Source organism: Macrosteles quadrilineatus, unplaced genomic scaffold (assembly GCF_028750875.1).
Source record: "Macrosteles quadrilineatus isolate MER2022 unplaced genomic scaffold, UCM_ALF_1.0 Scaffold_8__2_contigs__length_117827958, whole genome shotgun sequence".
Lineage (NCBI taxonomy): Eukaryota > Metazoa > Arthropoda > Insecta > Hemiptera > Cicadellidae > Macrosteles > Macrosteles quadrilineatus.
The window spans coordinates 80,342,292-80,359,482 of NW_026542601.1; the positions used below are offsets into that span (position 1 = coordinate 80,342,292).

Sequence of the window (17,191 nt, forward strand, 5' to 3'; positions counted from 1 at the left end):
TTTACAAAAGACAGTACAAAAGAAAAGGAGTCCGATTAATACCATTAAGCGTTGATTAACAATACACCGATTCGCATAATTTCTGGCGGCCTTACTGAATTATTCCAAGCAGATTATTTCTTTTAATTGTTGTTATTGCTATTAGTTTTGTGGTAAATATTAGTTCGGAGTGTGGTAACTGTTTATGACGATTAGATTAAGGTATCTGTTATCCTAAAGTGCTTGGGGATGGGAGGGAAACAGGTCCGCGACGTAGGAAGTCGTGAAGGAAGTAGTAAAGGCGAGTAGTCCGGAGTGTGGGAACTATTAATGACGATTAGATTAAGGTATCTGTTATCCTAAAATGCTATGGGAAGGGAGGGAAATAGGTCCGCGACGTAGGAAGTGCTGAAGGAAGTAGTAAAGGTGAGCGGTCCGGAGTGTGGGAACTGTTTATGACGATTAGATTAAGGTATCTACAATCTTAAAATGCTATGGGAAGGGAGGGAAACAGGTCCGCGACGTAGGAAGTGGTGAAGGAAGTAGTAAAGGTGAGCGGTCCGGAGTGTGGAAACTGTTTATGACGATTAGATTAAGGTATCTACAATCTTAAAATGCTATGGGAAGGGAGGGAAACAGGTACGCGACGTAGGAAGTGGTGAAGGAAGTAGTAGAGGTGAGTAGTCCGGATTGTGGGAACTGTTTATGACGATTAGATTAAGGTATCTACAATCCTAAAATGTTTATATTTAATATATTTAACTATACTTGCTAACTTGTGTTGTCCAATTTATAACTTATAAGTGTGGAAATAATTTTCTCTGTGCAGATATACAGACACAGTTATAATTACACATGCCAATGTTGTAAATATATTTTTATTAATTTATGTCTGTTTATTTAAATGTAAATACTTTTTATTTGAAAGTCTGACGCCATCAATCCCTTTTGGGTAAAATATGAAGATAATAAGGTAATAATTACAAAAAGTAGAGCCTAGACTGCTTGGCCTGTACGGGAGTCCAGTTATAAATTAAGCGTGATATAATATTCCTTTTTTTCCGTAATACTATAAGATGAATTATTACAGCTAACAGAACAGCATTTTGGCATTTTTATGTCAGGTTTAAAATTTAGTACAACCCAATAAATAGGCTTTAGGGTACATCAACACAGTGCAGGTTCTCAAATTAAATTGCCATAGCCTAATATAAAAACGTCTTTTATATTTGATTTTAATAATTTTGTTGTACAGTAGTTTATCATGCATATACAGTATTTTACTTAATCATGCTGTAATTTAGCATGAGGAATAAATATATTCTTGTTTAATTCATCAATTCTCTATCCAGTGCCGTCTTTAAAATCTAATCTATTTATTGAGTACAGTATGCCTATATTTTGGCAATGGGGCGGAGCTAGCGCAAACGTCACCAATTCAGCCACAAGCGTTGTGGCAACCACCATCTTTTCAGGGTATCATCAGCTCGTGGATTAGCCACGCCTTATTTCCTGTGGTGACCATTGACTATGGTATTGCTATGGTACCTTCTTCTGTCATTCTGTTCGCTGAGCAAAGTTTACTAAATTGGCTAAATGTTTTAGTTGGAGAAAATGAGAATGAAGCCTATAGGCCTGTTACATAAATGGGAGCTAAACAAACATTAGGATATTGACAAAATAATACTTATCTTTATGCTATTACAAACACGCAGTTTTACTATTACTCATATATACAATTAAAAATCAATGACCTAATAGCTTTACCAAACAGCTGATTGGATTTATATTTCCTTCAACTCTTCCAACCAACCACGAGAATTAAATTGGGTTGTTGCTATGGTGACGTCATCATGTATTCAATTTAAATAATGAAAACAAATTAAAGTTATTTGTTTATATCAAAGCTTGCTTACTCCGCTCAATTGGCGGACCTGAGGCCGCATGCCTAGTTTTCATTTTCATTTTATTAATAATGTACTGATTGTGTGATAAACAATGTTCATTTCAATACTAATCATTTTGAATAGTTATTCTAAATTCTAATTGATTCTATTTGCTTTGATCTTTTTCAGAGCGAAAAAACCTGCTGTTAGAATGGATGAAAGTCATGAGGAGCTTCCATTGCTGAATGAAGTTCCATCATAGTAAAATTAACTAACTTTAAGTTTAAAGGAATGTAAATAAAAATATGTTGTCACAAATTATCTGTTGTGTCTTTTATTTCTCAATTTCTAAGAATTTGTAATTTCGTGAACCGTATAGTTAAATCATGTAAAATTAAATATTGTAAACTATAATTTAAAATCAAGTAGCAAAAAATGGTTTATCTTATTTTACAACAAAATAAGAAAGACTCTGGATGTATTATTCAAAAACAATATTGACTGTATCTTTTGCTAATACAGTCCAACCTTGGTAAAACTAATCTGAGGGGACCAACTGAATATTTGTTATATCAAGGATTTCGTTAAAACTAGGTTACCTATATTGATGTTAGGTTTGCAGGAGGTTTTCTAAGTCGAGGTTCATAAACAACATCAATAGAGGTCGGGCTTGACCTTGTTCAAACACAATTAAGTAGCAAAATGCTACTGTATTGTAAAATAGAACCTCAATTATCTTGGGTAATATAGGGCGGGAGTAGTAATATAAACCACGGTTAATCAAACATGGCATAAAGAATATGTAAACCTATAAAAACTTTATACTACTGTGTGATCTTTTTTAGTTTACATTTTCCTCTTCTATAGACTATATTTTGTTTTAGTGACTTTGTCCTGTACATTGTGTACAATCAATACTTACTTTGCTTTAATACTTTTTGATGAAATGGCGACCATACAAAGTAATTGCGCAAGATCGAAATTACAAATCATACATCTTGCTTCAGTTGTTCAAACTGTAATTTTTAAAATAACAGCTTTCTCAAACTCATCTAAAAACCAGCCAAACACTGTATGACAATAAATAACATAAAGAGCACAACGGTAGAATGTTTTAATGGGCTAGAGTGAGCTTGAGAGGGTTTTATTCAAGTTTGCAGGTTTAAAATAATTACTGTATGAAACAAGAATTTCCTTATAGCTTAGACATAAAGTACCCATCTTGGAAAATTTCTGATATATGAACTGAGGGTACATTGCGATAACCCCCCAAAAACACCTGGTTTTGTACGATAGGTGCTGTAAACGCCCTGAATTTTTTGTAATGTATTATTGTTTTTATAATGTATTTTTTATGACCGACGTACCGATTCCATTCGCATTTAGGATATAAAATCTATTCCATTCAAATTTATTGCCAAAGGACGTAACACAAGTAATCTTATTTTGATGTATTTTAATGCAATAATTTTTAAGAAGAAAACTAAAACTTGGTTCATAAAACTCATACCACACCTTCAAAGAAAAAAATAACAACCGTACTTCAAATTTTCAGGTTGCACAGTTGGCAAGAACAGCACAATCCTCCAGCGAGTCACGTACTGTCACTAGTATAATGAGCAAATTACTTACTTTTGAAGCTGCAATGTACTTCACCTGGAATGGTATGCTTCGTAAAGACCAAAAAGTGTCAAAAAGGCCATTTAAAGTTTTGAATCTCGCCAGTGTGGTATTTGGTAAGTTAGGCATACACCAATGCATTTTCACATTTATAATAACTAGCTGTTACCCACGGGCTCACCCCGTTTGACTTCATAAGTATTAATAAAACTATATAAGCATCTAGACTGCCAGTGCAACTCCTAGGAACGGCCGATCGGTAGGATCGTGGATCAGATCGAAAAACCCCCCACCACCGCTCAGTGCCGATGGCGTGACGTCAACCATTACTGCAACGATACTGAACCGAACTGAGTCATGAGCCTTTGTGGTGTAGTGGATAGCGTGTCGGGCTGATAATCTGATGGTGCCGGGTTCGAATCCCACTGGGAGCACTAACTTTTTGTCAACAATTTTTTCATATCAGCAAGTTTGGTTGGTTTGGTTAGGTTATGAAAGTTTAATTTTATAATTAAAAGATTGTAAAATTGAATTTGAGACATTTTTAATTTTATTTTTAGAACAGAGCTATTTTTCGATTAGTAAACCTTCATTCGAGTTTATCATTATCAGCAAGTTTGGTTAGTTTGGTTAGGTTATGATAGTTTAATTATATTTAATTCAAATTTAATCTACAAATTATACGTTTTGACAGCAACAGTGATACAGATAACAATTTTCCGCGAACAGTTAGATAAGCTATGCTGATGCGCCGGTATGATCTGATCCACGATCCTCCGTTCCTCGGACTTGCACTGGCAGTCTATAGGTCAGCCGCTTAGAAAGCGTCCTCCTCGTAGCATTGGTGCGAGAGAGAGATACCGAGCTGTGGGAGTGAGACAGAATATGGCTCTTCCCCCACTCCACTGCCACCCCACCACCGCCCTTTATTTTATTTTACATTTTATTTTACCAAATCATATGTTTTCTTATAATTTTCCAAAGACTTTTGAATGACAATCATTAGGAATCAGCATTGAATATATAACACTATTATTTAGTTTTATATATCCAAAATAGCGTTGTATTCAACATTGAATGAATATACTGTAGTAGTGTTATACAATATAACACTACTATTTAACCGAAAAACAGTAAAGCAGTAAATACTTGATTGGCTGATTGGAGGAGTGGGGGATGTGCGTGCACACACCTTCTTTTATACGCCTTGCCATCCCGGGTCCAGAGGTATTACCATGAGTACTACGGTGATAACTTATACCCTATATAGGAAATTCACTAAAAGGCCGTCACTAAGATGTGTGATCGTTACTTGCGATGGTGGCAACACCATTATAGGCTAATTGCAGTCGCGTTATTTGCGTCTTACTATTTAATTCTTTTTGTCTATGGTCTTACACAATCGTGGCAACATCCGCGATAATCTCCTGCGATTATCTCAGCTTCCATGACTTTGTGATTGCGGCTATATCTTAATCGCGGCGAGAATCGTGATGATTGTCCGTTTATGGGCTGTTTTATGGGGTAAAAATAGGGTTTTCCCATTTTTGACCCTAAAAACGCAAAATTTCACAATTTCTTTCTAAACCATTCTGTAGAGCTTAAAAAACAAATAATTTAGTATATTGAAGCGTTATTATGCGCCTAATTGTTACGAGAAAAATTCAAAAAAGTTGTAATTTTAAAATTCCCATGTTATTCTTATTGAGAATAAGTCAACTGTTGTAGTTTACTTGTTTATGAACTAATTTTGATCAAATTTGGAAAAAACATTAATTTCTTACTAAACTACAGTACCTTTTAACATTTTACATAAAAAAAACACAATTTTTTACCCTTCCTTGTTTCAGCAAACCTACTCGTTAAACTAATTCTATTTAAATAGGGAATAAATGTGATATTGGAGACATTTTAGGGTAAGTCCAATCGGGCAAATGGAAATTCGCTAAGTCTGCAGTCTTGCCGCGGCGGGGGTATTTTATTGTTAGTTCTGTACGTCCAACTGTAGAGGTTATGTTTTGTTTACATTTTGTTTCTTGTTATTTCAGTAATTTAAAACCTCATTTAACCAAATAAAACGATTTAATCATAAACAATAACTGGTCTTCTAGTTATATAACCATATAGTAAAGCACAAATCATGAAAATAACCCTAAAATAATAGAAACAAAATGTTGTCTACCCCAGCGATCAGTGTGGACGTACATGAACTAGACACGAAAAACAAAGCTACAATATTTACAATGGGATGAGGAGTCTACTTGTTTTGCTTAGTCTATGTTGCAACTCAGTGGCAGTTCCGTGCTTTTATTTATTAATTCGGCATGGAGAGGATCCGTCATAATTATCTGTATGGATAACACCATTAAACAGATAATTATTCTAACTAATCTGTAGGGATGAAAACCAACCTCAAAATTCGTGTAACTGAACAGTCAGACATGTTCGGGCAGCCGCTTGTTTTCGGGTGGGCCTGCGAGGACTGTTTTCCACAGCAGTACGAACTCTGTCAAATGTTCGTTGTCTGGCATCCGATCTGACTTTGGTCGGCCTTTCAGCTTCCTTTTCAACGCAGAAGCCGTTGTTCTAAAGTTAGTAACCCACCGCATTATTGTTATACGCAACGGAACTTCTCCATGCCGCCTGAATTAAAAGAATGCACGAAACTGCTTATGCTGCTGAGTTGCAATGAATGAATTCAATACTTTTTAAAAACAACTCCATAACAACCGCACGTAGCTCAGGCGACCACTGCTCTGTGACTAGAAAAAATGGCATTGTGTAGGCTTTCCAACGAGCTTACTCCCACCACTTTCAGACGACCTGTCGCTGAACAGTGCTTTGCAGAAAATGGTTCGGTTTTTTTGCCGCACCCTGTACTGTATAACACTATGACTATATTCAATATTGAATACAACACTATATTGGATATAAAACGCTTAATAGTGTTGTATATTCAATGCTAACTCGTAATGATTGTCATTTGAAAGTCTTTGGGAAATTACAAGAAAACATATGATTTGGTGAAATAAAACACGTTCAGCTAGCACGTGACGTCACTATCCACACACCTTGTGAAAAAGGCCTTTGGTTGTGAGGGGGAACGTACCCTCCCTCTCCGTTACCTCCCCTACATGCGCTAAAAATTTCGCGCAGGTCGTTTTCTAAACGGCTGACCTATAGACGCTAGTTAAAACTATTGATTGGTTGCTAAATAAACAAAACAGAATACAGTAATACAAACAAATAATCACACCTGATTTTAATAAGGTAATAAATTGAAAGAATAACATAGAAATAAGTACAGCTGAGGGATTTTTAACTTTAGGTGTATGGAAAGTTCCGTTTAGAAAGGAATTACGACCTTAAAGGACAATTTATGAAACTAGTGTATGTGTTGCTCGAATTCGAGCAATTGCTAAGTATTATATGCGTTATTTTAAATCGAATAACAGTCATAATTTCTGATGACTTTAAAATATTCGATTCAAAGATTGTGGAAATACTCAAGATGTACATAAAAGATCGATATAATCAACATTTATTGTAAATAGTGTTTTCTACAAATAGCCTTACTCATAGGCGCATTAGGTTTCTAGACACATTATGTGTCCAAAAGCCTAACAGGACGATTCCCTTCCACATACCGCGCTCTGAGCGATAGGGATCATTGAGATTTGCTCTAACCTTTCCTCTCCCCTTCATGGGCAAAATTTCATTCCTTCTCTTTCTTAGTTTTTGTTTGTTTCTTTTTTTTTAATTTTCCCTGGTTTTTCCTATTTCCCTAGCTAGAAGTAGCTACTTATCTAAACGTCACAATTGTTTCCTTGTCACTCATCATGTTTTATTTTGTCATCTCTAGACCTTGCAACAGTTCATAAATTTTGTATTATTAAATAATATATAAATAGCCTATTACCAGTCAATTAAGCCTAACAGCCTATTTTAAATATATTATGTTTACAATCTATTTCAAACACAAGCTAAAGTAAAAATAATTATATATATCTAAACAAAATCTCAAAAAGTAATTTACCCAAATTAAATTTCATATACTATTAATTGGCCTGAGTGACTAAAAAGTGAACAGTGAACTTCAAGATATAGAAGACCTGAATACATTGTTGCTGAAAAACATGTGTTAGGTAACAACTGGATTTCCTCCTTCTTCTACCATGAACTAGCCTGATGAAAGTTTAAAACAATTAGTTTGTATGATTTTTATATTATAATATTTTCTAGTAAAAAGTGAAAAACTAAACCAAAACAGTCTCATTATTTCAAATAGTTTAAACAAGAAGAAATGTGGAAACTTAGAAGAAACTTGGTAATCTCCATCTTATTATTACAGACAATTCTAACCAATTCTATTTAGGTGTTGGACAATTTGAGAACATTAGCCTAATTCTGAGGTGGATCGAGTAGCCTCCTAGCTGTTAAAATTTATATTCTTGATTCAAGTAAAGGCTTTTGTTTTAGAACAATCTTATCCAAATTCGATATAAAATTATTTAGTAAAAAAGAAATCAAAGGCTAACTTTATTATCATAAAAAAAAAGTTTCAAATTAAAATAGGCTATTAGCAAGGAAATTGGTAATAAAAGAGAGTTCCAAGCACGAACCTAAAAACCCTGAGGTTGCAACCTCTCTTATCCAAGACTTATTCCTGTTCTCTCCTATTTGTCTCCTGAAGTGAACAATTTATTTAAATACGTGACTCCTGGTTTTTATTTGTCCACATCTACATACTTCCTCTTCCACCATGTGAAATCTTCACAAATTCGCCTTGAAATTGTCCTTGTCATGTAACAAACTGCGTTTCATAATGGCCCATCTCCCAATCTTGTTCCAGTCTCTTTCTGATGTTAGGTGTAAATTCAAACGTTTACGTTTAAAACGTTAACATAAAACACTCTGCTCCCAACGCATTTGCCACTTATCTCCTTTCTTCTTGTCCGATGTAGTCCTACCTGCCTCCTTGTCTTCCAAAATCAACAGCTTATGCAGCGATTATCCAACAGGCCTAAATTGAATATGAAATCTTCAGGCGGCTGTTGGAGACCCCACTTAAACCTAACAGGAAAGGGTGTTTGCTGTATTTGGCTATCAACAATAATAGTATTATTTGTATTTCGTTCGCGTCTACCAGTTAAAGTTTGTCGGCCTCCTCCTATTGGCCGTCCTGGTCAACGTCTTCTAGTCTCCATTATGTTGAATGTTTTTTTTTGTTATGTTTTGATTTTGTGAAAATTTTTAGTATAACCAGCTGTTTCAAATATTAGTGTCAATTTCAAAGTATTCATCTGTTCAAATGTAAACAAACATTTTCTCCTTAAGAATAACATGGGAACTTTGAAGGCCACTTTTGAAATTCCAGTTTCTTTGTTTGATGACAAAACAAAACAACATGCTAAGACCTTTCTAACGACACCTTGGACATGGTGTTCGGTAGCACCAACACTCCAAAACAATTATGACAAAAATATGCCTAGCGTATTAAATATATATATAATGGATAGGTTTGCGCACTGTTTCTCATCATTACCAACATTTTAAGTATGTGTTTATGGGAGTGTGAATTTTAGTTTTCTCAAAAGTTCATGGATACTTTGGGATTTATATATGGATTTTAAAAACAAAATTCCTCACAAAACTACTGAAAAATGCAGTTCAAAGAACATTTTTGAAAATAAATTATTTCATGGGCAGCACAGTGACACCTAAATTTGAACAGTCTCAAATTAAATTACGATTTCTTAACTGCTGAAATTCATTTAATTATACTTTTCACTCATACAAAATAATAAAACTAAATTGCACCACTCAACTTCATTCAATCTTTATAGCAACTTAGCAGACGCACAGGCACAGCCTATGTCTGCTAATTCCAGGACTAATTAGATAGGAACAACCTTTTACACATGTTTATAGTTAATTAGTTATAGTTAATTAGTTTAGTTTTGCATAAAGCCCTTTTTTCTTTTGTACATTTGGTTGTGTAATTTTATATATGTGGTGGAATAAATTCATAATTCATTCATTCAAAGTGGTTTGTTGTTATTCAACTATTTAATAAACTCAATTTAATCCTGATTGTGGCAGTATCAATGAAAATTTATTGTTTAGGGTAGGGTGTGTTTATGATCCATCATAAATGAAGTTAAATTAGTCATTTCTTTGTATGTTATGGATGTTTATGTGTTACTTAACCACACTTTAATTGTAAATTTTAAAACACAACTTAGACTTTTTTTAAATCAACAACAATAGATCCGTCTCATAGGTTACCTTTTTAATTTGATCCACAGCTTTAAACTCAGACTCAGTAATAAACACATGCATGCATTTTATTATGTAATTTTGTTACAACATTTTGTTCATACTACTCTTATCAGAGAAGTACACTATGTGTGGGATTAATGTGTAATAATGTTCCAATTTTGTTTTAGCCGCAACAAAACGCTGCTGGCCAGCACTTGAGAGGGCCAAGATTGAGGTCACAGCTGCAGCCTGGCTTGCTCAGGCAAAATCTAAATTAGATAAAAAGTAAGAATTGATTTTGACCATGTTTTTCAACAGAAAAAATGAGAATATCTCTTTAGCTTTACACTTATGTTTTTGAACTTTTAATATCTGTCTTACAACGTTATGGCCATGTAGTAATTATTCCTGAATCTGAATCAACTTACTATTGGATAGCTGTAATCAAACTTTCACTTTACTTTATTTTTTGTAACCACATTAATTTAATCCTACAGTCTTTATTGTCTTTTTGCATTGCAGTAAGACATTTTTGGTTGACTATCTCATATGACACTCTACTTCTGTTTTCAGGTTAGCCAAGAACACCTAAAATAAGGATGAAGAAAGGGAAGGTAATGAAGATGGTGTCTCCAGTGAGTCCAGTGGATCAATTTTTTGTTATTCCATTTAGAATCGCCATGTCCCAAACATCGATCTCTATTATTACAACTGGATCGCGCGCTGTACTGCTCAGAGATACACACGTATCGGTCCGCCGCTCCCCCCACCACGTAAGGTATTTACTGTCTCTCTCTTACTCATTACGTCTTATGGCGTTTCCGCGTTTGCGCTCACAAAATACGCTATATCTCTGTTCATAGTGGCTCGATTGTCAATTTGTTTACACAGTTGTATAATCTCCATGAAATTGCGGGGATTATGGTATGTTTTATATTTAAATAATTCTTTTTTAGATTATATTAATCCTTAAATCTACTAAATACGGTTTGTTATTGCCACTTTTAGCGAATTTCCCTATAGGGAAGTAGCTATTACCGTAGGTCTCATGGTAAGACCTAAGCCCGGGACCGATTTACTTTTTCATTTTGATGTCCCCAGAGGCCAAAAACACCATTCGTTCAAATTTTTATATATCTATATATAGAGATATATATATATATATATATGTGTCCATCCGCACGATAACTTGAGTAATTTTTGTCCGATTTTGATCAAATTTGGTTTGAAGGTGTAAGGCGGGATTAACTTGAATGAGTTCGCGAACCAGCATGATCGGACTATGGGAACGGGGGTTTATGGGGGGTTTTATGGGGTAAAAATAGGTTTTTCCCATTTTTGACCCTAAAAACACAAAATTTCACAATTTCTTTTTGAACCATTTTGTAGAGCTTAAAAAAACAAATAATTTAGTATATTGAAGCGTTATTATGCGCCTAATTGTTACGGAGAAAATTCCAAAAAATTGTAATTTTAAAATTCCCATGTTATTCTTATGAAGAATAAGTCAACTGTTGTTGTTTGCTTGTTTGTGAACATATTTTGATCAAATTTGGAAAATTCATTAATTTCTTACTAAACCACAGTACCTTTTAATATTTTACATAAAAAAAAACTTTTTACCCCCCCCCCCTGTTGCAGCAAACCTAAGTACTCATTAAACTAATTCTGTTTAAATTGGGAATAAATGTGATATTTTTAAGGAGACATTTTAGTTTAAATCCAATCAGGCAAATGGAAATTCGCTAAGTCTGCAGGTCTGCTGCGGCGGGGGTATTTAAATTAGTTATAAAACTATTATCATTGCTAATAATTAATTAACTTAATTTAGTATACACACTTATGTTTTTAAATAATCTTATGTTTTTTATGCATTTAACGTGTAAAAAGAGGACCCATGCTGATCCGCAGCTTTAAAATAAATATATTATCCAACAAAATCAAATATATGATTTTTGATTGAGTAATACAGTATCTTGAGCTTAACAGATTCAAACGATCAATCAATCAAATTAAAGCTTATACGATACTGATTATTTTGAGTCCAAAACATATAAAAATCATGAACAATACTGGAGCTATTGATTTTTAATCATAGAAATGTAGCGTGTCCCCGTCCCTACATGGAAATCAAGTGTAGTATTTAGTTGTTTTTTGCTTTTGTATTTAGGTCAAGTTGTAACAGTTTCCTTGGTTCTTTTCGGCTTTTTAGGCTTACACTTGCATTGAAATCACGTGATTCGCCATTAGATAAGCCTAAAAAGCCGAAAAGAACTAAGGAAACTGTAGGCGGGTTACACACCGGTATCGCAGACATAATGTTGCCGATATTTCTGATGTCGCGGGCATGATGTCTGCGACATATTATGAAATACAACCATGGGAAGAGGCACAACTGGCGACATGAAAGTGAAGGAATCACAACATTCATCAGTTTAAATAATGTCATCGTCAGAAGAAGATGATGTGTTGTTGCTGTTGTTCTTTCTACAAACACATTAAAGATAACTTCTTGGTAATTTTTCCAAAATACATTGTAATTAATTGTATTACAGTACTTACATAATTTCCTTATGGTGTCAATTGAAGTATTATGTTATCACAATATACATTTCACACCATTTGGCATACTGCATAAGGTTGCTTATAGTTGCCTCATAAGGCAACTATAAGAGGCAATTAAGGAAGTAAAAAAGCGCCAAAACTACTAGAAACGTGTTCTGCGCATGCGCGGGCCCAAGAGACATGAGACAATATGTCTGTCCAAACACCGACCAGTTGGTTAGCTTGAGACACGCGTCTGTGACACGACTGACACGAGTCGCAGGCAACGTGTCTGCGACACTGGTGTGTATAGCTCCATAAGTTAACATAGGTTGGTTTTCGAGGGGCATGTCACAGACACGAAAAATATCTGCGACATCATGTCGGAGATACCGGTGTTTAACCCACCTTTACAACTTGACCTAAATACAAAAGCAAAAAACAACTAAATATTACACTTGATTTAGGGACGGGGACACGCTACATTTCTATGATTAAAAATGAATAGCTCCAGTATTGTTCATGATTTTGATATGTTTTGGTCTCAAAATAATCAGTATCACTATCATATAAGCTTTAATTTGATTTATTGATCGTTTGAATCAGTTAAGCTCAAGGTACTGTATTACTCAATCAAAAATCATATATTTGATTTTGTTGGATAATATATTTATTTTAAAGCTGCGGATCAGCATGGGTCCTCTCCTACACGTTAAATGCATAAAAAACATAAGCGTGTATGCTAAATTAAGTTAATTAATCATTAGCAATGATAACAGTTTTATAATTAATTAAAAAAGTGACAATAACAAACCGTATTTAGTAGATTTAAGAATTAATATAAGCTAAAAAAGAATTATTTTACTATAAAACATATACCATAATCTCCGCAATTTCATACAGATTACAATTGTGTAAACAAATTGACAATCGAGCCACTATGAACAGAGATATACCGTATTTTGTGAGCGCAAACGCGGAAACGCCATAAGACGTAATGAGTAAGAGAGAGACAGTAAATACCTTTTGTGGTGGGGGGAGCGGCGAGCGGTCGGACCGAAAACCCAGCACACAGCGCGCGACCCAGCTGTTGTAATAATAGAGATCGATGGTCCCAAATTGCTCAGTTGTTTATATTATAATTTATACATTTGTCTTATTTTCATACTAAATTTCTAACAATAATTCATTTAAATAAAAGTAATTTGTATACAATAAAATTTTTATTCAGTATTTAGATAATGTATCTTTTTTGCCCCTGTTTCTATAATCATTTCCCATATTTAGCTATATTGTGCGCATAATTCTATAATTTGTTTGTTCTAGATATTTTCAAAACCTATTTTTCAATCATGAATCTTTTGACAATTCGAAACTATAATTAAAAAAAAATCTTATTAATGGTGATAACACTTATATGTTTAAAATGTTGCAACAACCTTTTCACAAAATTTGTTATTGAAATAGTTTTTCAAAATTTTTTAAAGTACCTTCTTACAACGCTTAAATACCTATCTTTTTATTTTTTGGGATTCATGTACCTACATTAAAATCTTTAACCCTCCGAGTGTCCCTTGTTTTGGCCTTAATGTCTGCCTATTTTTTGCTCATTTGCAAGGTTTTATTAAAACGGATCTGAGAAGCTTGAAAACAATGTTAATTATACTGTTCTATATACCATTTTCTTTGGAAAATCATGGGCTTCAATATTATACATAGAACATAAGGAACATTTGTTTCAAAAACATTTTTTGGTAAAAAAAAATAAAAAATAAGTTTGCGCTCAATGAAATTGTATAAATTATAGGCCTATAAATATTTGAAAATAGCCACTTTGTTCTAAATTGTATGAGGATTACAAATATATAATAATATAAGAAAGTAGATTTGCAAATAAATAAGTTATGGGCAAAAAACAGATTTCAGTACATAGCGTTTAGCTAAGAATGCATAGCCTAACCATAGCTAGGAATCTGGCTGATAATTTACATCAATATCACTACCTACTTCTTCAGGATCATCAACCAGCCCTTCAAAATCACTTAAATCTTCTTATAATGCACCACGTATATCACTACTTTTGCTTTTTAACACTAAAACAATGATAAACGTAATAAAACACATCAGTCATCGGTCCTAGGTTAACCAAGCTGTTTACAAATATGCACGTCAGCTGTCTGCTACAATATTTTCGGAACTAAAATGAATAGCGCTTAGAGACAGACCTCCGGAGAAAGCTCTGAATCTGTAAAATAAAACGATACCTAACTCGATCCAATTCAATCTGATTTTGTCAGTCATAGAGCCTTCGCCGTAAACAGTGTTTGTGAGTCGCTGCAGCGACAAATAACACTCGGAGGGTTAAAGTACCAAAAAGTCTTCAGAATATTTTGACGTTTAAAAATGCTGTAGAAACTTTGTACGTCAAATTTTTGTCTGTACTGGTACAAAAAGTCTTTTTGATAAGCTGTAATACTATTTTTTTTAAACAAATTGTGTATGTTAAAACAACTTTATAAAAATATTAAGCTACTAGGGACAGAACCTGTACATTTGAGGTTTATATGTGTATCATGTATTGTAAACCCATACTGGAAAAATCTAATCAAGGATGAGATCTTATATGCAAAGAGGTATTTTTGCAATTCATCTTCTGATGAAGCGAATCATTTGCTCTTTTGTACATGTTGTCATTAAACAACATTAATAATTTATTCAGCATTGCCTCCAGGATTGATTTAAATATGAAATAGGTCTACCTTCCTCATCAGAATTTTATGTGAGATGACAAGAGGCTTGAAAATGAAACAACTGAGACTAAACTAGGATTGAATTAAGATAAAGTAAACCTATTTTATATTAACATCAACAAGTAGTCATTCAACTTACTAATCCCATATTTTCATTTCAAATACATACAAAGGCTAAACTAAAAACTGTCTTATGTAAGTAAGGTATCTTTAACATGTTACCGGCTTAATGACTTTGAGGATGTTGGTTGAGCTGCACACCACACCAAACACTGATAAACTGACCCATAGATAAGAGATTGGCCTTAATAATTAGGCTAAAGTAGTGGGGGATTGTTTCACTCTTCCAAGTTTTGTTGGTACTGTAATAACCACTTGGCTTACTGTTAACTAAGTATTTTTGAAAACATCTCTATTTAGTAACACAGTTGTTAAACTTTTTTGGACATTTCTCTTTGTCTTAAAATTAATTTGATAGCACATTAGAAAGCTATGTAATGTAAGTGTCTGAACTTGAACAACTAGTACTGAGTTATACCATTGACTATAACTCGTAGAGGTGTATAGTCAATGGTTATACATTGTTTGGTAATTAGAGTGGATTGACTAATGTTCTTGTCTGTCAGTCTGGGTCTAGACAACACTTCCAAGAACTTGATAAGAATATTTTCAATTATATTGAACAAGTTGATAAAAAGAAATAATATTTATCTGCAGTTATCACTCACTAAACAGCTGCTTATTTACATCAGCAGAATCGAAACCAAGCTGGATGTTGTTATGAGAGGTCATCTTTACATGAAAAGTATTTTCATTGTCTAGCTAAGTTGGTAATAATTAATGAATGAAGCAATATGACAAAAAATATGTATCTTTACATGGGCAAAAATTGTTTTATCAAGCCTCCATCATGTTCCGAAACTTGAGTTCGGGTCAAAAATTAACTTTACACCCTAGTGATGAAATATACTATTAATTACAAACAAATTTTTAAACTATCATTGTTGTGTAGCAGCTTGGGTAGATTTCTAGGGAAACCCTTTTTTAAGTTATTTGTAACTTATTTTTCACACAGTTAGTTCTTTATATTTTTATATTGCTGTTGTTCTTAATGCAGTCATATTTCACAGTGTTTTCAAAATGGTTGAGGGCTAATATGGCTACATTTTATAGTTATTTAACTTTTCTGAAAGTGACAGCTTGTTGGACAGTTTTCATATGTTTACATGAATAGTTAGTCGATTATTTGTGACTTAAGAATATGGGGGTTTCCTGTGCTGATTATTTATCTTTATTATTCTCTCCCAAATACCGGATTCGTAAACATGGGTTTCCCATGCCTCCAAACATGGGAACACCCTCCATGTGCTTTTAACTTTAAGTCATTCCAACCCCTAAAACTTAACGATATTCAGTAGAGAAAAACGTTGCGCTCGTAAATAATAATATTTGACAATGATTACACATTCCTTTTATAAAACATGAGGCGTAATGTCCCTTTAAAGTTTAACGCTCTTCCTAATCTAAACCAGGAAATTAAGGGGTGATCATTATATGATGGATTTTCAAGAAAGCCACTTTTCCAGAGTTAAAACTCAATTTCCTGGCGAAGCATTTTACTGTTCAGCACGATTTTGTCATGAGATGAAGAATATGATATCGAGACTGAGACGGAGTCAGTAACATACCTTCTGTGGAAGAATATTTCTATGAAATTTTTCTTGTTGTTTCGAGACTATTCGTTATTGAATTTCAATACTTAAAATACTAGGCTATGCTTCACTGTTTTGCAACAACTAGTCTTATTATTGGAGGGGATAACGAGCTAATGCCGTTCCCTGCAAAATACAATATAGTTAAAATACGACCACAGAGAATAGAACTGGTGGTCTATTGTCTGTGATACGACCCAAAGATGGCCATAGAGTAGGGTGAAATTCACATTAATGTCAACATTAGTTATTGAAATTTTATAACGATAAAAATTGGAAAGGAAAATAATAGTGTGAACGGATAAAAAATGTTCTTCAAACTCTAAGCGACGGCAATGGAAAACTTTTGAATACTCCAAAACTTTGTCTAATGTTGGGAAGCTGACAACTTTCATTCTCAACAAAAATGTTTAATGACTTTTTACCATTGCTAAGCGTA

General features: G+C 33.8%; 2 protein-coding genes across 2 annotated transcripts in view; one reads left to right on the forward strand and one right to left on the reverse strand.

Moving 5' to 3' along the window:
* LOC129001872 (uncharacterized) overlaps positions 1-2,176 on the forward strand; it is a 33,716-nt gene extending 31,540 nt beyond the window's left edge. Inside the window, exon 10 of the mRNA XM_054429329.1 lies at positions 2,055-2,176. Coding sequence (XP_054285304.1) covers positions 2,055-2,127 — 73 coding nt within the window. The 3' untranslated portion in view covers positions 2,128-2,176. The remainder of the gene's footprint in view (positions 1-2,054) is intronic.
* The window catches only part of LOC129001873 (glutathione S-transferase D7-like), a 55,498-nt gene extending 40,160 nt beyond the window's left edge, over positions 1-15,338 (reverse strand). Inside the window, exon 1 of the mRNA XM_054429330.1 lies at positions 15,263-15,338. The gene's annotated coding sequence lies outside the window, so the exon portion shown is untranslated. The remainder of the gene's footprint in view (positions 1-15,262) is intronic.
* Between the last annotated feature and the right edge of the window lie 1,853 nt (positions 15,339-17,191).